Source organism: Abramis brama (assembly GCF_963993115.1).
Source record: "Abramis brama genome assembly, chromosome: 8".
Classification (NCBI taxonomy): Eukaryota; Metazoa; Chordata; class Actinopteri; order Cypriniformes; family Leuciscidae; genus Abramis; species Abramis brama.
This window is the reverse complement of record NC_139970.1, coordinates 486,874-510,428: the sequence shown is the minus strand read 5'-3', so window position 1 is coordinate 510,428 and position 23,555 is coordinate 486,874. Positions and strand designations below refer to the sequence as shown.

General features: G+C 44.4%; 1 protein-coding gene across 2 annotated transcripts in view; it reads left to right on the top strand.

Annotated features, from left to right (window-relative positions):
* Nucleotides 1–23,555, top strand: part of LOC311088031 (mitogen-activated protein kinase kinase kinase kinase 4-like) — an 81,132-nt gene that overhangs the window by 5,565 nt on the left and 52,012 nt on the right. For both annotated transcript variants that reach the window (XM_084121656.1, XM_084121655.1), the window contains exons 3-8: nt 14,658–14,714; nt 15,934–16,059; nt 18,022–18,132; nt 21,300–21,390; nt 22,837–22,967; nt 23,097–23,151. In XM_084121656.1, coding sequence (XP_083977782.1) covers nt 14,658–14,714; nt 15,934–16,059; nt 18,022–18,132; nt 21,300–21,390; nt 22,837–22,967; nt 23,097–23,151 — 571 coding nt within the window. The remainder of the gene's footprint in view (nt 1–14,657; nt 14,715–15,933; nt 16,060–18,021; nt 18,133–21,299; nt 21,391–22,836; nt 22,968–23,096; nt 23,152–23,555) is intronic.

Below are 23,555 nucleotides of genomic sequence, written 5' to 3'. Positions count from 1 at the left end.
ACGCATCTATAATCTGATTTGTTGAAAATAACAACGTTTAAAACAGACAGTTCCACTAAGTCTTGTGCTTGAATGGACAAATTCACACAAAAATTGATCATGTCCGTCTTGATGAGTATCCTAGCAGACACAATCTGTTATGCCTTGAGTGAACTTATACAGTCGAGAAAGACAACGCATGTGTACAGTACCAGTGTACTGAATATGTGCATTATATCTTAAAGGGACAGCAGCCTAATATTCCTGCTGTTTGTGTTTTTAATGTTAATCAAACTATAAATGACAAGGAAATCACTCACAGCTCTGGATTGAATAGCTTTTAACTTTAATAAGGAGTAATCTTTAATTTATACAGTCAAATATGTAATGTTATTTTACATTTGATTACTTTATTCAATTTCTGTGCCTGAAAACAAATGTTAGACCTACCTGAAAAACCTGAAAAGCACTGTTTATTTTATTAGTATGTTTGCTCTACTGTAATTATTTGTTCTTATTTTCTTTATTTTTATTCTTTTTTCCCTGAACACAGCACATACCGAACCGTACCGAAACCGTGACCCTAAAACCGTGATACAAACCGAACCGTGAGTAATCCTAATGAAGCGCACTGCCACCAAACGGGGACGTCTCCGGGACAAACAGCATGTATTCTGGGATATTTCATACTGTATGTCTTATTTAGCCAGAAATAGCTCATCACTGTCCAACTTAAGCTTCTGTAATCTAAAGAAATAACACAGTGTTGAAATATGAGCAGGGCCTGAAATTCAGCAGCAGATTGTGGAGACTACACCATTCCAGTCGTTTCCACACTTATAATGTGGGACATTCCCATTGACATTAATCACTAAAACACCGGTTGAATGAGTAATAGATCCACAAAGATCAACAGCTCAAATCAATCATTTGAAGAAATGTTTCTGTCAGACTGTTATTTCACATACAGCAGGGTCTGATATTAACGGGGCAATAATAATGAGCTTTAGCTGGATCTGGTCAAGACTGAACTTACAGAGCAGAAGAGAGAGTGTGTGTGTGTGTGTGTGTGTTACATCTTACATCTTATGATGGGTTAGGGTTAGATGATTACGTTTCATGAACTTTCTGAAGCAGTTCAACAACATTTCTCTACAGGTCGAGTACCAGGGATTAATGGTCTGCCAGCACAATTTTACAAACATTTCTGGAGTATTTTAGGCAGAGACTTTTATGAAGTAATTTGTGAATGTTTTGAAAGAGGAACACTTCCAACTAGTTGTCAAAGAGCTGTGTTATCCCTACTTCCAAAAAAAAAGGAGATCTGGGATTGTTGAAAAATTGGAGACCAGTATCTTTAATGTGTTTAGATTATAAAATAATATCTAAATGTTTAGCCAATTGGCTTAATTATTATTTACATGTTGTGGTGAAGAAGGAACAAACATATTGTATTCCAGGTCATACCATTATGGATAATTAGTTTTTAATAAGAGATGTTATTGATGTTTCGACTGATAATAATTGGGATATTGGGTTTTTACCTATTGATCAGGAAAAAGCCTTTGAATGTGTTGCGCAGGCATATCTTTTTAAGGTTTTAGAAGCTTTTGGGTTTGGAAAAAAAATGATTTCCTGGATAAAGTTGTTGTATAATAAGACCTCTGTAATGATCAAGATTGGAGGTGGTTTGAGTAGCCCAGTTAGACACCTGTGAACAATGAACCAATGACAACATGACACATCAGACAAGGGATCACATGACTAGAACAGGGAATCACATGACAACAGGAAACATGACAAAGCCATGAGACTTGACCAAAACCAAATGTGATAAGGGGTTGCTGGAGATCTCTGTACAAGCCTCCTGTAGAGAAACATACAGCAGATTTACAGTGGAGACTAATGCCTGTGGATCACTGTGGATCATTAGTACAACTTCCAGGAATGGAAAAAATTGTGTTTATTAAACTATTTGTTAGGATCAGCAAAGATAGCAATATGGAAACCTAGGAAGAATAAAATAGTAGGTACTGGATCAGTTGATGTAGAGATGGGACTGAAAGGGTTGGTTACTGCTTGTATTAAAATTGAGTTTTCATATTTTAAAATGGTTAATAATGTATTAGAATTTTCAATTATTTGGGCTGTGGAAAGAGTTTTGTGTGAAGTTGGAGATGATGAAGTGCTAATTTTAAAGGGCCTCTATTATGCTATTTTAAAGTTTCCTAATGTTGTTGTGGAGTCTCCTACAACATGTTTACATGCATCAAAGGTCAAAAAAACTGTTTAATTTTCTCATAATATACATTTGCACATCACCACATTTTCAATGACTCTCAAACGACTCGTCAAATGAATCAATCTCTCTAAATCCTGCCTTTCTGTGATATTCTCTGCTGTGATTGGCCAGACAGCTCAGTCTGTTGTGATTGGCCTGCCGTGTACAGCGCGTCGAAAACAGCACACTGCAAAAAATGCTTTTCTTACTTAGTTTTTTTGTGTTGTTTCCAGTCCAAATATCTAAAAATTCTTACATCAAGAAACATGTACTAGAGAAGTAAAATGACATAAGAAATTCTATTTTATTTTCAGATAAACAAAGTAATTTAAGTAATTTTTGCTTAAAACAAGCTAAATTATCTGCCAGTGGGGTAAGAAAAATAATCTTAATTCAAATGGAAAACAAGATTATTTTTCTTACCCCACTGGCAGATAATTTAGCTTGTTTTAAGCAAAAATTACTTAAATTACTTTCTGTTTATCTGAAAACAAAATTTCTTATGTCATTTTACTTCTCTAGTAAATGCTTCTTGATGTAAGAATTTTTAGATATTTGGACTGGAAAAAAAAACAAAAATACTAATTAAGAAAGCATTTTTTTGCAGTGCACCGCCCATTGCCATAACAACGTCAGCTCTGCGTGTCCTTCAATGTGAGCGCGAGTCCGATGATGAAACACTGGAAGAACTAGTTATTCAACCCGAACCTCCATCAGGACGACTCGAGCAGGACTCAGTGTTTCTCAGTGAACCCAAACCTCCATCAGGACGACTCGAGCAGGACTCAGTGTTTCTCAGTGAACCCGAACCTCCATCAGGACGACTCGAGCAGGACTCAGTGTCTCTCAGTGAACCCGAACCTCCATCAGGACGACTCGAGCAGGACTCAGTGTCTCTCAGTGAACCCGAACCTCCATCAGGACGACTCGAGCAGGACTCAGTGTTTCTCAGTGAACCCGAACCTCCATCAGGACGACTCCAGCAGGACTCAGTGTTTCTCAGTGAACCCGAACCTCCATCAGGACGACTCGAGCAGGACTCAGTGTTTCTCAGTGAACCCGAACCTCCATCAGGACGACTCGAGCAGGACTCAGTGTTTCTCAGTGAACCCAAACCTCCATCAGGACGACTCCAGCAGGACTCAGTGTTTCTCAGTGAACCCGAACCTCCATCAGGACGACTCCAGCAGGACTCAGTGTTTCTCAGTGAACCCGAACCTCCATCAGGACGACTCAAGCAGGACTCAGTGTTTCTCAGTGAACCCGAACCTCCATCAGGACGACTCGAGCAGGACTCAGTGTTTCTCAGTGAACCCGAACCTCCATCAGGACGACTCGAGCAGGACTCAGTGTTTCTCAGTGAACCCAAACCTCCATCAGGACGACTCCAGCAGGACTCAGTGTTTCTCAGTGAACCCGAACCTCCATCAGGACGACTCGAGCTGGACTCAGTGTTTCTCAGTGAACCCGAACCTCCATCAGGACGACTCGAGCAGGACTCAGTGTTTCTCAGTGAACCCGAACCTCCATCAGGACGACTCGAGCAGGACTCAGTGTCTCTCAGTGAACCCGAACCTCCATCAGGACGACTCGAGCAGGACTCAGTGTTTCTCAGTGAACCCGAACCTCCATCAGGACGACTCCAGCAGGACTCAGTGTTTCTCAGTGAACCCGAACCTCCATCAGGACGACTCGAGCAGGACTCAGTGTTTCTCAGTGAACCCGAACCTCCATCAGGACGACTCGAGCAGGACTCAGTGTTTCTCAGTGAACCCAAACCTCCATCAGGACGACTCCAGCAGGACTCAGTGTTTCTCAGTGAACCCGAACCTCCATCAGGACGACTCAAGCAGGACTCAGTGTTTCTCAGTGAACCCGAACCTCCATCAGGACGACTCCAGCAGGACTCAGTGTTTCTCAGTGAACCCGAACCTCCATCAGGACGACTCCATCAGGACTCAGTGTTTCTCAGTGAACCCGAACCTCCATCAGGACGACTCCAGCTGGACTCAGTGTCTCTCAGTGAACCTGAACCTCCATCAGGACGACTCCATCAGGACTCAGTGTCTCTCAGTGAACCCGAACCTCCATCAGGACGACTCCAGCAGGACTCAGTGTCTCTCAGTGAACCCGAACCTCCATCAGGACGACTCCAGCTGGACTCAGTGTCTCTCAGTGAACCCGAACCTCCATCAGGACGACTCCAGCAGGACTCAGTGTCTCTCAGTGAACCTCCATCAGGACGACTCGAGCAGGACTCAGTGTTTCTCAGTGAACCCGAACCTCCATCAGGACGACTCGAGCAGGACTCAGTGTTTCTCAGTGAACCCAAACCTCCATCAGGACGACTCGAGCAGGACTCAGTGTTTCTCAGTGAACCCAAACCTCCATCAGGACGACTCGAGCAGGACTCAGTGTTTCTCAGTGAACCCGAACCTCCATCAGGACGACTCGAGCACGACTCAGTGTTTCTCAGTGAACCCGAACCTCCATCAGGACGACTCGAGCAGGACTCAGTGTCTCTCAGTGAACCCGAACCTCCATCAGGACGCCTCCAGCAGGACTCAGTGTTTCTCAGTGAACCTGAACCTCCATCAGGACGACTCCAGCAGGACTCAGTGTCTCTCAGTGAACCCGAACCTCCATCAGGACGACTCGAGCAGGACTCAGTGTTTCTCAGTGAACCCAAACCTCCATCAGGACGACTCGAGCAGGACTCAGTGTTTCTCAGTGAACCCAAACCTCCATCAGGACGACTCGAGCAGGACTCAGTGTTTCTCAGTGAACCCGAACCTCCATCAGGACGACTCGAGCACGACTCAGTGTTTCTCAGTGAACCCGAACCTCCATCAGGACGACTCGAGCAGGACTCAGTGTCTCTCAGTGAACCCGAACCTCCATCAGGACGACTCCAGCAGGACTCAGTGTTTCTCAGTGAACCTGAACCTCCATCAGGACGACTCCAGCAGGACTCAGTGTCTCTCAGTGAACCCGAACCTCCATCAGGACGACTCGAGCAGGACTCAGTGTTTCTCAGTGAACCCGAACCTCCATCAGGACGACTCCAGCAGGACTCAGTGTTTCTCAGTGAACCCGAACCTCCATCAGGACGACTCGAGCAGGACTCAGTGTTTCTCAGTGAACCCGAACCTCCATCAGGACGACTCGAGCAGGACTCAGTGTTTCTCAGTGATATTCTACTCAGTTTGAGGGACATTATGAGATGTTGCAACTGTAATTCCTCAGCATAAGCATTAACAAGTGCATGTCCATCAACAAACCAATTATTTTACTAATTTATTTACCAAGTATTTTTCTAATATATTGCGGTGAACACGTGGAAACTGTATCAATAACAGTGCATGTACACAATATACATTAGCCGAGCTCTAGCGTGAATGATCTGATGTAACATAAACGTTGGCAAAACAAATCTTTCCTCAAAGTAGTGAGAACGACAGACGATCTGCATTAATAGACACAGTTATAGGTGATCGTGGCCCACAGCTGATCAGCAGAAGTATTTCAGTAAGACAGTGATAACGTGAGTTAGCCAGTTAGCAGGAGACGACACAATATAAAACTCAAAACTAAGTATTTTGAACATCATCTTTCAAGAGCAAGCGGTTTGTGAATCCTGCATTGAACTCCGAGATTTGAGAAGCAGTCGTCAGTGAAATAAAGGGAAAAACACTGGCTTTACCTTCACATTATAGAGCACAGCGTCTCCTGGACATGATGCTCTCCAGTGTCCACAGGAATCAGCTGCTGGTTTGAGTTTCGAGTTTCCCCTGGTGTCTGTGCGCGCAATAAGTGGGCGGGCAATATGCTAATGTTTCGTCTTGACGTCACAACGATACGACTTATGACTCGCTTGAAAAACAATTTATTTCATTGACTCAGAGTCGACTCTTACTTTTGAAAGACAATAACTTTATATACGGTGCACTTTCAGATTTAAGACTTTGCAGGATGTATTCATTCACTCAGAGCTGTTACACACTACATGAAAGGGCATTTTCAAAAATCCATAATAGGGGCCCTTTAAATTTTTAAAGTAGATATCTTTTTTTCTTTTTAATGGTTTAATTGTTTACTTTTGTTAATTTAGGGTTCTGTATTGGAGTGTAATTTTGATGAAATATTTGAAATATAATAAAGTTCAGTTTCTCTCTCTCTCTCTCTCTCTCTCTCTCGATCTAGCGCTCTTACATCTTAAAGGGAAAGTTCACCCAGATATGAAAATTGTTGTTCCAAACCGGTGTATTTCCTCCTGTGGAACACAGAAGATACTTTAAAGAATGTTAGTAACCCAACAGTGACTTCCATTGGATGTGCAAAAAAGACATTTCTCGAAATAAAGGCTATTTGTGTGTGTGTGTGTGTGTGTGTCCTACAGAAGGAAAGTCATTGAGGTTTGGAGTGACATAAGAGATAAGTGACAGAATGATGATTTTTGGGTGAACGATCTCTTTAAATGCAGTTCAGCATTCCAGCACTAATGGTGTCTGTATGTTTTCTCAGATAAAGTAAGTGGTGAAGGTTTGCTTGATCATTTGTTCACGTCAGTATATATATGACATGCTGTCAGAGTGAGTGTTCAGCCAGCAGAAACAATGGATTCTTGTGTGGCCGTTGATATCAGGAATGAACATCTGCCCTCCCACAAAACCCTTGTGTTTTCTTTTCTTCAGTGCGTGTCGATTGTTTTTCTTTGCGTGGGCCAATGAGACGCCAGCTTTGCGTGTCACATGACCGGAGCCGCCTCAGACACGCATCAGAGCTTCTGGTGTCGCTGACACACTGAAACCTGTGAAATAACCACACACACACATTTGCCCAGTGTGAGTCTGAGGTTCATCATGTTGTGTGTTTGCTGTGGACCTGCTCTCCCTCGCCACACTTCACATGGTTATTTGATACTCTTTAGGAGAATAGCTTGTTTAAAGTGGCTGGAGTTAAGAAATTCCTTAATTTAATATCACTTCACAAATATTTTTGATCATAAAGGAATATAATGTGATCTGTGCGCGTGCATGTGTGTTTCCATCGCATAAAAACAGATTTGTTCATTTATTATCATATGATTGCCAAGCCCCAGAGAACTCTGAGCATGTGACCTCAGCGCGCGTCTCTGATTGGCTGAGGCAGTGTGTAACCAGGCAGACTCATGCTCATGTTCACACACACACACACATGCACTCAAACACAACTCTGACACGTTCAGTGGAGAAGCTCTGATGAGTGTGTGAGAAAACCATCTTCTCTGATTCTCCTGGTCATCCTCAGGTCTCAATCTCTGCACGCTAGCTCTGTTATTCAGTGCTAATATTCGAGGAAAACACTTATTCCAGGGGTCTGAACCATCATGCTGAAGTTTCTCTAAGAGAACGTGGCTGTTGGTCTCTGCCGAGGGACGTGTCTCGTGTGTCCATGCAGATTTAAAGAGCACTGAAAGATAGAGAAGCATCTCACTGACCTCGAGGGCTGAGGGAATCTCTTACTCTCGCATGTTCACAAGAAACGGCATCAGGGTTTGGAATGAAGCTTTTCAATCACCGGCCATTTTGAGTTACTTCTACTAGCCAACACAAGAATATCACAATCAACCCTGATCATCAAAGCCACGGTTTAGATTTAAATGCATTTATCATTAGATCTGATTCTGAATCATTGAATGTTGTCTGCGACCCTTGTGCTCAGAGGTCAGTGTGCTGAAGCCTCTCCATGTTTACAACCAGCCCGTTCTCATCGGTTATGCCAATCAAAGTCCTGTGCTGGGGAGACAGTCCTCATGCCCTTTATGTCTGTATATTGAGGGTAAATGTTTCTGAAGGAAAGCATGACGGTTTGGTGTCTATAATCATGCAGTTTTTCACAGGTGAGGACGGGTTGAAAGTGTCTTCTTACTCTCTTTTCAAGTGAGTGTTTAAGGGCTTTAAAAGGACAGTTCAATTTGCCCGCATGTCGTTCCAAACCCATAAGACATCGTTCATCTTTGAGCAAAATTGAAGATATTTTTAATATTGTTTCATCATTTTTGTTCCTCCATTTGAAAGTACATGTAACTAAAATTGTCAAGTTTCAAAGTTCATAAGGACAAAGTAATCGGTTTAATCCAAGTCTTCTTAAGAGACACGATCACTTGATCTGATGAGCAGAGTTAATTTAGGCTTTATTGACACACAAACATTGATAAATGCACATCAGTTGTGGTAGATGGAAGCTTGTGTTCTCACGGCTGGCAGATGTTTTATGAAATACCTGCTTGATAAACGTGTGGAGAAACTCTCAGAAAAGACAGAAAGCGACCCGTATAACCTGCTGGAAGTCCAACAGCACTACAGTGGGTTCAGAGCCTTTCCACCTTTCATAAGTCTCAGGAAACATTATAAAATATTTAAAAAATCCACTTCCTGACCCCTTTAAAAAGGTAGACAACTGAAACTCTTTTCACATCTAATAGCACTAATAGAAGTGGTCTAAATATATATTTAAAAAAAATCACATATGTCTTCTGTGGAAGTCTCTGTCCGGTGGCATCTCATGCTTTCAAAGCTAGCTTGCTATTGCTAGCCTCTCCGAAATTGCCTATACCCCTCCTTAACTATATGAGAATGCAGATTTGACTAGAAAAACAGGAAATATGATTCAGTGCATAAACATTAGCAGAATCAGAGAAGTATGAAGAGTTCCTGGTCCGATTGGCGATGGTAGAATAACACGTCACAAACCGACACACACGGGGTCAGAAGAGCAAACATGAGTCTTATGAGGAAATATGGAATTTGCCTTCAGTTTTTTAGGTGACTCAATGCTTTTGTTTAACAGGATTAGTTTTCAAAGATGAATCTATCGTCATTAAGACAAGGCCGCTTTATTTCAATAGCGCTTTATACAATACAGATGGTTTCAAAGCAGCTTCACAGTAATAAACAGGAAAATAACTGTTAATGTTGTAAAAATTGATCTATTATGAAAACAATTTCGCCCGTAAAAGCAGATGTCATTAAACTCAGTTCAGTTCAAGTTTTGTTTAACCTGATACTGCTAATTAAACATAATAAAGGGAACAAAGTATTTACAGCCAAAACTTACAAAGCCAAATAGGCATTAAGATGTACAGATAATGTGCAGAAAAGACCAGTTAGAAAAATTGACGATGGGCTGTTTAATTAACAAGTCTGCACAATTCTGTCAAACTGCAAATTCTTTTAAAGTGTTTTGTGTGTGTGTGTGTGTGTGTGTGTGTGTGTGTTGATTTTCAGATATCCAGACATATACAATAACATCAATAAACAAACAAACAAACCCAAAGTGCTGAAACAACAAAAATCAACACAGTCTACACACTGTTTCCACAGTCTAATCTCACAGATTGAGATCATAGATCATAAGTTAGTTTCTCCAAAGGAAGAAAGGCCGATAACTGAGGTATCCACATGGGAACCGTGCAGACCACCTCAGTAGAATACATTTTTTACCCAGATTTAAAAGAATTATGAATAAAGAGTGTCAACGTTTTCAGGTATATGGATCAGCAGATAAAAAGGGGATGAAATGAACCGTTTACCAGGTATTTTTCAGAACAGCTCTTGTGTCTCTTACATTTAAAACGGAGAATAGAGCATTTAGAGAACATTCAATGGTCGAGTCAAGTCATCTTCATTTATATAGCGCTTTTAACAATGTAGATTGTTCAAAGCAGCTTTACATTGATAATAGGAAATTAAAGTAAAGTGTTTAGGCTTTACAGCAGCTCTAGAATAAAGTTATTGTCCAGCTAAAGTTAGTTTGATTGATTCACTTCCATCGCAACGATCATTAGTTATTAACTTAGGGGCCGCTAACACGACACCGTTCTAACAGAAAACTCTGAAGTTCTTTCTGCGCAAACTTTCAAAAACGCAAACCCGTGAGAACGCTGATGGCGTGCACATGCGTATTACGAGTTCAGTCTATAGGTATGTGCGTTTGAATATATGTGCGCAGGCGTGTAGTCCTTCCCTACAAATCAACCCTCAACATACTACTTGTCTGGCCTTAAAATTTATAATACAGAATTTTTTATCGCTTCAGCGTAGCCACGCAAACCGGAATTATCCCGACAACGCTTTATCTGTAGAGAGGTAAAGGGAGGGGAGGGAGGCCTTCACAGAGGAGAGACTAGAGAGACTAATATTAGCGTAGACGCCATTCTTCTTATGATGTAACGAGTACATCAGGATTTATGGGAAGTGTTCCCGGTTCCGGCTGACCTGATCTATGCAGCCTAACATTGAATTATAGAAGTCTATAATGTATTATGTGAATGCTAGGCCAAAGAAATGTGTTTTTAGTCTAGCTTTGAACTGACAGAGTGTGTCTGCTTCCCGGACAATGGTAGGAAGACTGTTCCAGAGTTTTGGTGCTAAATAGGAGAAGGATCTACCGCCAGCAGTCGATTTAGATATTCTAGGTATAATCAACTGGCCGGAATTTTGAGATCGCAATAGACGTGAAGGACTATAATGCGTTAAGAGCTCGCTCAAGTACTGCGGAGCTAAACCATTTAGTGCTTTGTAAGTGATCAGCAATATTTTAAAATTGATGCGATGTTTAATAGGGAGCCAATGCAGTTTTGACAGAACTGGGCTAATATGGTCGTACTTCCTGGTTCTGGTAAGAACTCGAGCTGCTGCGTTTTGGACCAGCTGTAGTTTGTTTATTAAGCGTGCAGGGCAACCACCCAGTAGAGCATTACAATAATCTAGCCTTGATGTCATGAACGCATGAACGAGAGCATATGGCGTAATTTAGATATATTTTTAAGATGGAAAAATGCAGTTTTGCAGATACTAGACACGTGACTTTCAAATGAAAGATTGGTATCAAAGAGCACACACACACACACACACACACACACACACTAATTCTGTTTGAATTAGAGGAGAATAATTGGTCTCAAATAAGTTATTCAAATCAGCAATGATGATAATCTCTACACATCGTCCCTGCCCACTGTACCCACATCACCTGAGATCCAGTTTCCATTGGTTGAACTTCAGATGACGCTGCGTCATGATTGCCTGAAGTCTTGTCTCTCCGTGAGGATTTTCTCGGGATCTACGTTTCATGTTGTGTTTATGCTCGTTGGAATCGAGACAACCTGCTCTAGATAAAGATGTGTGATTTGCTTTGGTTTACTAATGTTTAGCAAAGTTATATAGCAAAATGTAACGCAAAAGCCTCATCTGTGTACTGTTGTCATGTGCATTGGCAGCGATCTTTCATACAAATACTTGGTCTAGTTGGGTCACAAACTGAAACAAATATGCTTTTTGTATTCTGCTAGTTGAGACCATTTCAACGATGTATGACACAAGATGATCTGTTATGCATGATGCTTTTAAAGATCACATTTTCAAGTAAAGCTGTATTTTTTTCCAATATGAAAATTGCACACATGCAATATTTCAGCAAATTTAAAAGCACTTGTTGAGAATTGGTTATTTTCTGTATTCACTGTAAAGCCAAGTTTCTAAGCTTTAAAATGACACTATTTGTCATTGATCAAGCAAGTGGTGAGGAAGTTACAGAACTCTGACTCTGGTGCCCCGTCGGCTGGTACCGGGACGCTCCGGGTTTAAAAAAGGAACTCCGGGTATTAAGACTATAGTGTAAATGATGTCTCTTACTGAAATATGTAGTAGTAAACCCATGAAAGATTTACGTTGTTTAATAAATCCATATCGTTTCATACATTCTTTGGACAATGGGGGGTGCCATTATTTTAGGTATTATAGACTTCAGCTCCTACCAGAGAGGAGTTAGTGACTCCGATAGACTTCAGCTCCAACCAGAGAGGAGTTAGTGACTCCGATAGACTTCAGCTCCTACCAGAGAGGAGTTAGTGACTCTGAAAGACTTCAGCTCCAACCAGAGAGGAGTTAGTGACTCTGATAGACTTCAGCTCCAACCAGAGAGGAGTTAATGACTGATAGACTTCAGCTCCTACAAGAGAGGAGTTAGTGACTCTGATAGACTTCAGCTCCAACCAGAGAGGAGTTAGTGACTCCGATAGACTTCAGCTCCTACCAGAGAGGAGTTAGTGACTCCGATAGACTTCAGCTCCAACCAGAGAGGAGTTAGTGACTCCGATAGACTTCAGCTCCAACCAGAGAGGAGTTAGTGACTCTGATAGACTTCAGCTCCTACCAGAGAGGAGTTAGTGACTCTGATAGACTTCAGCTCCTACCAGAGAGGAGTTAGTGACTCCGATAGACTTCAGCTCCAACCAGAGAGGAGTTAATGACTGATAGACTTCAGCTCCTACAAGAGAGGAGTTAGTGACTCTGATAGACTTCAGCTCCAACCAGAGAGGAGTTAATGACTGATAGACTTCAGCTCCTACAAGAGAGGAGTTAGTGACTCTGATAGACTTCAGCTCCAACCAGAGAGGAGTTAGTGACTCCGATAGACTTCAGCTCCTACCAGAGAGGAGTTAGTGACTCCGATAGACTTCAGCTCCAACCAGAGAGGAGTTAGTGACTCCGATAGACTTCAGCTCCAACCAGAGAGGAGTTAGTGACTCTGATAGACTTCAGCTCCTACCAGAGAGGAGTTAGTGACTCTGATAGACTTCAGCTCCTACCAGAGAGGAGTTAGTGACTCCGATAGACTTCAGCTCCAACCAGAGAGGAGTTAATGACTGATAGACTTCAGCTCCTACAAGAGAGGAGTTAGTGACTCTGATAGACTTCAGCTCCAACCAGAGAGGAGTTAATGACTGATAGACTTCAGCTCCTACAAGAGAGGAGTTAGTGACTCTGATAGACTTCAGCTCCAACCAGAGAGGAGTTAGTGACTCCGATAGACTTCAGCTCCTACCAGAGAGGAGTTAGTGACTCCGATAGACTTCAGCTCCAACCAGAGAGGAGTTAGTGACTCCGATAGACTTCAGCTCCTACCAGAGAGGAGTTAGTGACTCTGAAAGACTTCAGCTCCAACCAGAGAGGAGTTAGTGACTCTGATAGACTTCAGCTCCAACCAGAGAGGAGTTAGTGACTCTGATAGACTTCAGCTCCTACCAGAGAGGAGTTAGTGACTCCGATAGACTTCAGCTCCTACCAGAGAGGAGTTAGTGACTCCGATAGACTTCAGCTCCAACCAGAGAGGAGTTAATGACTGATAGACTTCAGCTCCTACCAGAGAGGAGTTAATGACTGATAGACTTCAACTCCTACCAGAGAGGAGTTAATGACTGATAGACTTCAGCTCCAACCAGAGAGGAGTTAGTGACTCTGATAGACTTCAGCTCCAACCAGAGAGGAGTTAGTGACTCCGATAGACTTCAGCTCCTACCAGAGAGGAGTTAGTGACTCCGATAGACTTCAGCTCCAACCAGAGAGGAGTTAGTGACTCCGATAGACTTCAGCTCCTACCAGAGAGGAGTTAATGACTGATAGACTTCAGCTCCAACCAGAGAGGAGTTAGTGACTCTGATAGACTTCAGCTCCAACCAGAGAGGAGTTAGTGACTCCGATAGACTTCAGCTCCTACCAGAGAGGAGTTAGTGACTCCGATAGACTTCAGCTCCAACCAGAGAGGAGTTAGTGACTCCGATAGACTTCAGCTCCTACCAGAGAGGAGTTAGTGACTCTGAAAGACTTCAGCTCCAACCAGAGAGGAGTTAGTGACTCTGAAAGACTTCAGCTCCAACCAGAGAGGAGTTAGTGACTCTGATAGACTTCAGCTCCTACAAGAGAGGAGTTAGTGACTCTGATAGACTTCAGCTCCAACCAGAGAGGAGTTAGTGACTCTGAAAGACTTCAGCTCCAACCAGAGAGGAGTTAGTGACTCTGATAGACTTCAGCTCCAACCAGAGAGGAGTTAGTGACTCTGAAAGACTTCAGCTCCAACCAGAGAGGAGTTAGTGACTCTGATAGACTTCAGCTCCTACAAGAGAGGAGTTAGTGACTCTGATAGACTTCAGCTCCAACCAGAGAGGAGTTAGTGACTCTGAAAGACTTCAGCTCCAACCAGAGAGGAGTTAGTGACTCTGATAGACTTCAGCTCCAACCAGAGAGGAGTTAGTGACTCCGATAGACTTCAGCTCCTACCAGAGAGGAGTTAGTGACTCCGATAGACTTCAGCTCCAACCAGAGAGGAGTTAATGACTGATAGACTTCAGCTCCTACAAGAGAGGAGTTAGTGACTCTGATAGACTTCAGCTCCTACAAGAGAGGAGTTAGTGACTTCCGGTGCAGATTTTTGTCCACCAATTTTAGCCTGTTGTGGCAGAAATTTTGTTGTTTACAGCGCTATTGAAGTGCATGAACATACACACCACATTGTTTTGTGTTTCGTCTGACAATCGTTGCTGCATCTTACTAATTTCCTCTGTGTTTCCCTTCAGGGTCGACATGTCAAAACCGGACAGCTTGCAGCCATCAAAGTCATGGACGTGACTGAAGTAAGTTTGAACACAATATATTAGACCACAAGAAAGGAGTCAGCCTGGTTTGATATGCAAAGTTGAAGTTTATTTACTTTTCTGCTTAGCAATTTTACGATTGAATTAATGCATTAAGTACATCAGAAAGTAAAACTACCCATAAAAGCATAAAAACATATATAAAAAATCCAAATAGAGAAAACCTGCTCGGGAGTACAATAACAACACATCCCAAGTGCCTGCCGCCTTTTCATTGTACAGTCTAATAGCAAGAGGAAGGGTAGAGCTAGCGTAGCGTTTGGTCCTTTAATCGAGCTCAGATTATTTTGCTTTCTAAGAAGCCAAGCAGTTTTTTCATCGCTAGTTTGTGAGAAGAGAAACCAACCTACCATATTTGTATTTGTTGCAAGATGACAATGCAGTGAATACTTTGTTCTTTTGCTAGTTTTTCATGTCTTTCCAGATGTATACATTTTGTGAAATGAGAGTCTGCACAAAACTCACTACATTGATAAAGTGTTATTATACTATTATAATAGTTATACTAGTGTTATTTGCCAAGTGTCAAAAATAAAACTTTTTACTCCTGGATTAAATGTTGTCAAAAGTGTAGAGGGATTTGGTCTGTAATCACTACAGTGTTGAAAACATACTAGATCATTATATGAACAAATCATTCAATTACCCCATTCCTAGCCATTCCTAGCAAACATATGATTAATATTATTCATTATTCATGTAGGATTATTCATAATTCATAAGAGCAGAGATTTGTGCTTGTGATGTTTGTCAGTATAACAGTGGCGTACGCTGACGTCTGTAAGGCTCAGTTATCTCGTTCATCACGACACACACACACACACACACACACACGCACATCAGCTTTCTGTCCTCATTTACTCGCCGTGACTGACTGCCTTCAGAATATAGTTTGAGAAATGTCTCATGATCTGTGTTTTTTTTTTTTTTTTTTTCTCAGTTATGGTTATTTATTATCGAGAAAATCTGTCTATATTATTTTCATTATAGAACATATGAATTTATTTAAAAATAAAGAAACCTTGCGGAACCCTTCATAGCTTTCTATATTAGCGAATCGTGTGAGACGATTGGGGTTTATTTCTTGTCGCGTTGATTCACACCAACCAAGTTTTATCAATTGTCATTTAAAAAACCATATAGACACTGAAAATTACTACACAACTGTATTCATGAAGCTTCCCGTGTGTGTGTTCAGGATGAAGAAGAGGAGATTAAGCTGGAGATTAACATGCTGAAGAAATACTCTCATCACAGAAACATTGCCACGTATTACGGCGCGTTCATTAAGAAGAGTCCTCCAGGACACGACGACCAGCTGTGGGTTAGTGACGCTCTCTCACACACACACACACACACACACACACACACACACACACTCATACTCGAGAAACACTGCATGCATACACACACACACACACACACACGCTCATACTTGAGAGAAACGCTGTATACACACACTCTCTCTCACACACACACACACACACACACACACACACACACACAAACGCGCTCATACTCAAGAGAAACGCTGTATACACACATAGTGGAAGCGTTTGGTAGTGTGCACAAACACATGACTGAAAGCTCAAAGATGAAGGATATCAAAAAAAATCAATCGATCAAGGTTCAGAATTGCAGGTTAGAATGAACTCACAACGAACAGAAGTTCAGATGAGAATAAACAGAATAAACCAAAAACATACAAGAGGAAGAAAGATTAGTACATACTTGCTCACATGTTGTTCACATACAAGTAATCACAATGTAAAAACATAGGACACAATTTTATGAGGTTGTACCACACAGGAATCAGACCACAATCTCTGGGTCCAGGTGCCTGTCACTCATCTTGTTCTCACCTATGTGTTCACACAGATGCCGAAGTTCTATAGTTCAAGAGAGAATCAACTCAAAATGAAGATTTTGTACATAAATGCACTGCATTTTGTATTCAGATGAGATCATTCTTAGAAAGGCACAAAATCTGAAATGGAAGCAACTCTTGCACCGTGTCTGGCCACAGTAGCTCTTGCGGTCTGGGCATGTGCCATACTGGATCCAAACCCACGACCTGAACGCTTCAGAGCCTGTGGCTTAGCAGATTGCCCACTCAGTTGACACTGATTCAGATCTCATGACCTGTAGGTGGCGCTGTTCTTAAATTTGGCATGAACCCTGAGGTCATGGTTTCAATAAAGCCTATCAATTTTCATTTCATTGATCAAAGTTGGGCCGAGATACAGCCTCTGAACCAATTTCGGGTTGACCTCGTTAAGTTCACGACATCATAACTTTTGAACAGAGATGAATTAAAAAAATTCTGTTTAGTATTTTCTGTGTGCCTCGGTCTGAAGATCATCTGATTCAATTTTCAAAATTTGAAGGGAGTAGTGAAAACTGAATACTGTACTTTTGTACTTTTTAGTACTTTTGTACTAAGTATAATTTTTCTAGATCAAATTGTTCAAAAGTTATAACCGTTTCAAATGTGAATTTTTTAACTGGTGGTGACGTTATAGAGTTGGTCCTAGGGACCCCAAAGTTGGCCAGAATTCTATTCATTACCATCACTACAAGTGTGCCAATTTTCATAATTTTCTCATGTTCCGTTCACAGGGCTGCCATAGACTCCCATTCGGGAAGAATAATAAAAGTAACAATTCCAATAGGGGCTACAGCACCTTCAGGGCTTGGCCCCTAAAAACATTATCGAACTAAAATATTATAATCATTTCATTTAAATAAAACATTTCGGTCATTTTTAACCTATATGCGTACAGTACCAGAGGGTTAAATCTGTCATTTTTTGGAATCAATTGTAAAGATATCAATTTTAGTTTATCCAGTAAAATGCCACTTGGATCTTAGTGTATTCTTTGTGGATTCTTACTTGATTCCTACGGGTTCAGTTATTATTAAAATCTCCTTTAAGATATTTTTCATCATAAATAAAGTCTTAAAATGCAGATGGCTGCTTCACATGTTAACACAAATGCCAAATTCATCTTTGATAAAGTTAAACCTAGAGACTTCATTCCCATTACCTTTGGTGATGACCGAAGAACCTGACAGTTCCCAGAAATCACTCTGCACAGATCCAGATCCAGACTCTGAGGCCTCGATGTTCTCGAGAGGTCTGGAGACAAGTACATGTACAGTCTGCTTTATTACTCTAGGGGTTCAAATAAAAGCTAAAAGTAGGTTTCTTTATTTGCCGCTGTTTGCTGAGATGTTATCAGTAAATGATGTATGTGCAGTAAATCTGTGTCTGTTGTTTGTGTAGCTAGTGATGGAGTTTTGTGGAGCTGGCTCAATAACAGACCTTGTGAAAAACACGAAAGGAAACACACTGAAAGAAGACTGGATCGCGTACATCTCCAGAGAAATTCTCAGGGTATGAAGCGCATGTTGACACTAACATGACAGTGGATCTGTGTGTTTGGAGCCGCTGATTGAGTTCTCTCCTCTCCTCTCCTCTCCTCTCCTCTCCTCTCCTCTCCTCTCCTCTCCTCTCCCCTCCTCTCTCCTCCTCTCCTCTCCTCTCTCCTCCTCTCCTCTCCTCTCCTCTCCTCTCCTCTCCCTTCCTCTCCTCTCCTCTCCTCTCCCCTCCTCTCCTCTCCTCTCCTCTCCTCTCTCCTCCTCTCCTCTCCTCTCCTCTCCCCTCCTCTCCTCTCCCCTCCTCTCCTCTCCTCTCTCCTCCTCTCCTCTCCTCTCCTCTCCTCTCCCTTCCTCTCCTCTCCTCTCCTCTCCTCTCCTCTCTCCTCCTCTCCTCTCCTCTCCTCTCCTCTCCTCCTCTCTCCTCCTCTCCTCTCCCCTCCTCTCCTCTCCTCTCCTCTCCTCTCCTCTCCTCTCCCCTCCTCTCCTCTCCTCTCCTCTCCCCTCCTCTCCCCTCCTCTCCTCTCCTCTCCTCTCCCTTCCTCTCCTCTCCTCTCCTCTCTCCTCCTCTCTCCTCCTCTCCTCTCCTCTCCCCTCCTCTCCTCTCCTCTCCTCTCCCCTCCTCTCCTCTCTCCTCCTCTCCTCTCCTCTCCTCTCTCCTATCCTCTCTCCTCTCCTCTCCTCTCCTCTCCCTTCCTCTCCTCTCCTGAGTTCTCTCCCCTCCTCTCCTCTCTCCTCTCCCCTCCTCTCCTCTCCTCTCCCTTCCTCTCCTCTCCCCTCCTCTCCTCTCTTCTCCTCTCCTCTCTCCTCCTCTCCTCTCCTCTCCTCTCCTCTCTCCTCCTCTCCTCTCCCCTCCTCTCCTCTCCCTTCCTCTCCTCTCCTGAGTTCTCTCCCCTCCTCTCTCCTCTCCCCTCCTCTCCTCTCCTCTCTCCTCTCCTCTCCTCTCCTCTCCTCTCCTCTCTCCTCCTCTCCTCTCCTCTCCTCTCCTCTCCTCTCCTCTCCTCTCCTCTCCCTTCCTCTCCTCTCCCCTCCTCTCCCCTCCTCTCCCCTCCTCTCCTCTCCTCTCCTCTCTCCTCCTCTCCTCTCCTCTCCTCTCCTCTCCTCTCTCCTCCTCTCCTCTCCTCTCCTCTCCTCTCTCCTATCCTCTCTCCTCTCCTCTCCTCTCCTCTCCTCTCCCTTCCTCTCCTCTCCTCTCCCTTCCTCTCCTCTCCTGAGTTCTCTCCCCTCCTCTCCTCTCTCCTCTCCCCTCCTCTCCTCTCCCTTCCTCTCCTCTCCTCTCCCCTCCTCTCCCCTCCTCTCCTCTCCCCTCCTCTCCTCTCCCCTCCTCTCCTCTCTTCTCCTCTCTCCTCCTCTCCTCTCCTCTCCTCTCCTCTCTCCTCCTCTCCTCTCCCCTCCTCTCCTCTCCCTTCCTCTCCTCTCCTCTCCCTTCCTCTCCTCTCCCTTCCTCTCCTCTCCTGAGTTCTCTCCCCTCCTCTCTCCTCTCCCCTCCTCTCCTCTCCTCTCCTCTCCCCTCCCCTCCCCTCCTCTCCTCTCTCCTCCTCTCCTCTCCCCTCCCTTCCTCTCCTCTCCTGAGTTCTCTCCCCTCCTCTCTCCTCTCCCCTCCTCTCCTCTCCTCTCCTCTCCTCTCTCCTCCTCTCCTCTCCTCTCCTCTCCTCTCCTCTCTCCTCCTCTCCTCTCCTCTCCTCTCCTCTCCCCTCTCCTCTCCTCTCCTCTCCCCTCCCCTCTCCTCTCCTCTCCTCTCCTCTCCTCTCTCCTCTCCTCTCCTCTCCTCTCCTCTCCTCTCCCCTCCCCTCCCCTCCCCTCCCCTCCTCTCCCCTCCCCTCCCCTCCCCTCCTCTCCTCTCTCCTCCTCTCCTCTCCCCTCCCCTCCTCTCCTCTCCTCTCCTCTCCTCTCCTCTCCTCTCCCTTCCTCTCCTCTCTCCTCCTCTCCTCTCCTCTCCCTTCCTCTCCTCTCTCCTCCTCTCCTCTCCTCTCCTCTCCCTTCCTCTCCTCTCCCTTCCTCTCCTCTCCTCTCCCTTCCTCTCCTCTCCTGAGTTCTCTCCCCTCCTCTCCTCTCCTCTCCTCTCATCTCCTCTCCCTTCCTCTCCTCTCCTGAGTTCTCTCCCCTCCTCTCCCCTCCTCTCCCCTCCCCTCCTCTCCTCTCCCCTCCTCTCCCTTTCCCCTCCCCTCCTCTCCCTTTCCCCTCCCCTCCCCTCCTCTCCCTTTCCCCTCCCCTCCCCTCCTCTCCCTTTCCCCCCCTCCTCTCCCTTTCCCCCCCCTCCTCTCCCTTTCCCCCCATCTCTCATCGCCTCTCCTCTCCCTTCCTCTCCTCTCCTCGTCCTCTCCTCCTCTCCCTTCCCCTCCTCTCCTCTCCCTTCCTCTTTTCTCCTCTCCTCTCATCGCCTCTCCTCTCTCCTATCCTCCTCTCCTCTCCCCTCCTCTCTCCTCCTCTCCTCTCCCTTCCTATCCTCTCCTCTCCCTTCCTCTCCTCTCCTGAGTTCTCTCCTCCTCTCCTCTCCTCTCCTCTCCTCTTCTCTCCCCTCCTCTCCCTTTCCCCCCATCTCTCATCGCCTCTCCTCTCCCTTCCTCTCCTCTCCCTTCCTCTCCTCTCCTCGTCCTCTCCTCCTCTCCCTTCCCCTCCTCTCCTCTCCCTTCCTCTTTTCTCCTCTCCTCTCATCGCCTCTCCTCTCCTCTCCTCTCCTCTCCCCTCCCCTCCCCTCCTCTCCCCTCCCCTCCCCTCCTCTCCCTTCCCCTCCTCTCCCTTCCCCTCCCCTCCTCTCCCTTTCCCCCCATCTCTCCTCTCCTCTCATCGCCTCTCCTCTCCTCTCCCTTCCTCTCCTCTCCCTTCCTCTCCTCTCCTCGTCCTCTCCCTTCCCCTCCTCTCCTCTCCCTTCCTCTCCTCTCCCTTCCTCTCCTCTCCTCGTCCTCTCCCTTCCCCTCCTCTCCTCTCCCTTCCTCTTTTCTCCTCTCCTCTCATCGCCTCTCCTCTCTCCTATCCTCCTCTCCTCTCCCCTCCTCTCTCCTCCTCTCCTCTCCCTTCCTCTCCTCTCCTCTCCTCTCCCCTCCTCTCCTCTCCCCTCCTCTCCTCTCCCTTCCTCTCCCTTCCTCTCCTCGCCTCTCCCCTCCCTTCCTCTCTTCTCCCCTCCTCTCCTCTCCTCCTCCTCTCCTCCTCTCCTCCTCTCATTGCCTCTTCTCTTCTCTTCATCAGGGGTTGGCCCACCTGCACGCTCATCACGTCATCCACAGAGACATCAAGGGCCAGAATGTGCTGCTGACTGAGAACGCAGAGGTCAAACTAGGTCAGATCTCTACTGATTCTCTGCTTTCTCTACACATACCCCGAATACTGTCACATCTCCAGTCCTCGCAGTTTGATGCATGCGGTAGACAAGCCTTTTATGGAAGAGTTTTCTCAGACTCATGAGAATATCCTTTCTTGAACAACATCATCAGGAAAAAACAAACACTTGCTCGTTTTATTTGTTTTCTGTTTTCACTCAGGTAAATCTGACAACATCAAGTATTATTTTTAAATGTTGTTTTAGATCACTCCTTTCACTCATTTAACACACACGGTTGGTCATAGTTAAAATGATCCTTTAAGTGTGTGCATTAGTCGGTTAATTTCCTTAAATTTTTTTCAGCTTCATTTTGTTGTTATATGATATAATTTATAAAATAAAATATATTTAAATATTTTAAATATAGAAATGCCTCATTTCATTTCATTAAAGTTTAGAATCATCCGTTACTGTGAAAATCACCCACAGCACCACCTAGTGTCCAACCAGCGCTAATACAGTAAAACAGGCTGAATGAAGAAACTGTATCTGTGTGAAAATTATGCAAAATATTAAATAATTCACTTTTGGATTTTTTATTTTACACATTCTGGAGGGCAGAAGCAGCTCCCAACAGTAAATTTAGGTTGTGCAGATTCTGGCTAAAGCTACATAATTAATGTACAACTATGACTAAATGCTTCAGTTTACTTTCTAGTGTAATCAGACACACTTTTGGTGTTCTTTCAGCATGAGAGTGATGCTGCATGGCACGACTGTCCTGCACGAATTTTATTCTAGCGCTTTCGCACTAAACACAGAGACCGGAGCTTTCAATGTTGCAAGCATCTCCACCATTAGCTTCAGATAGAAAAATGACAGAAATATGTGTGCAAATGATTTGTTGAAAAACAGAACAGTAGCCATTCCTTTCAACATAAACAACATAAATAGAGAGAGAGAGAGAGAAGTGTGTGTGTGTGTGTGACAGTGTATGTGCACGCTGTATGGTTGCTGCCACTGAGCTACAGCCCCATCGATCTAGCCTGTGACGTGGTTGTGTATGATTTGGCAGGGGACAGCCTATATGCTTGTGAAGATCGGGCCGACTCCCCGAATTTTTTAAACATGTCTAAAAATGATCGGGAGGTGCTCGTAACGTGCTCGGCTCGTAATTCCTCTCACACGCTGCGAGCCGCAACCATGTGAGCATCACCGATTTCCACGCGATCATATGCGAGCTCGTAAAACAGCAAAAATCGCACCGTGTACGCCCGCCTTTAGTGAAGTTGCTGTACATGATGAGATCTCACCCAAGCGGCGCCTATGCAGAGCAGATCGTCGACTCTCTCCCCGCTCACCTTCTCCATAAAGCCTGAATGAAGTTTTCTGGAGTCCATGTAAGCATGATGCATGTTGTTGGTGTGTGTGAGCTGACGTTGGCTCTCTGGGTCTCGTCTGCAGTGGACTTTGGCGTCAGCGCTCAGCTGGATCGAACCGTCGGCCGCAGAAACACCTTCATTGGAACGCCGTACTGGATGGCTCCGGAGGTCATCGCCTGTGACGAAAACCCGGATGCTACTTACGACTACAGGGTAATAACCTGCACACACACACATGCCCCAGGCCCTCATGGGAAGATCAAGCTCTGCAGGAACATTCAGCAGTTTAAACCCTGAGCTGAATGAATGAGCTGACGAGACGATGTTCTGCTTTCCCTGTAGAGCGATCTGTGGTCCTGTGGGATCACGGCTATAGAGATGGCGGAGGGCGCTCCTCGTGAGTACTCCATTACACTCCTCCTCTCTCATCTTCCTTTCTTTATGTCTCTTGATGTCCTGTTGCTTTTACTCCACCATTAGTCCATTTTAGAGGAAATTAATGTATTTGCTGATTTAAAGCAGGGGTGCCACAGCAACAACACACACACCTGTAGTTTTCCAATAATCCTGAAGGACTTGATGAGCTGGATCAGGTGCGTTTAATTAGGGCTGAAGACTGTGGCCGTCCAGGAACTAACCCTAAATTCTGTCAATTCTGTCATTTACATATGACTTTCTGTCCTCGTTGGAGCTGCTCTTGTCTTACTGAGGCTCCGTAACAGTCGTCCACCTCACTCTTGTGGTGATATAGCTGCATATATTAGATCATTTGTCTCATTTGCATACATTCAAATATGCAAT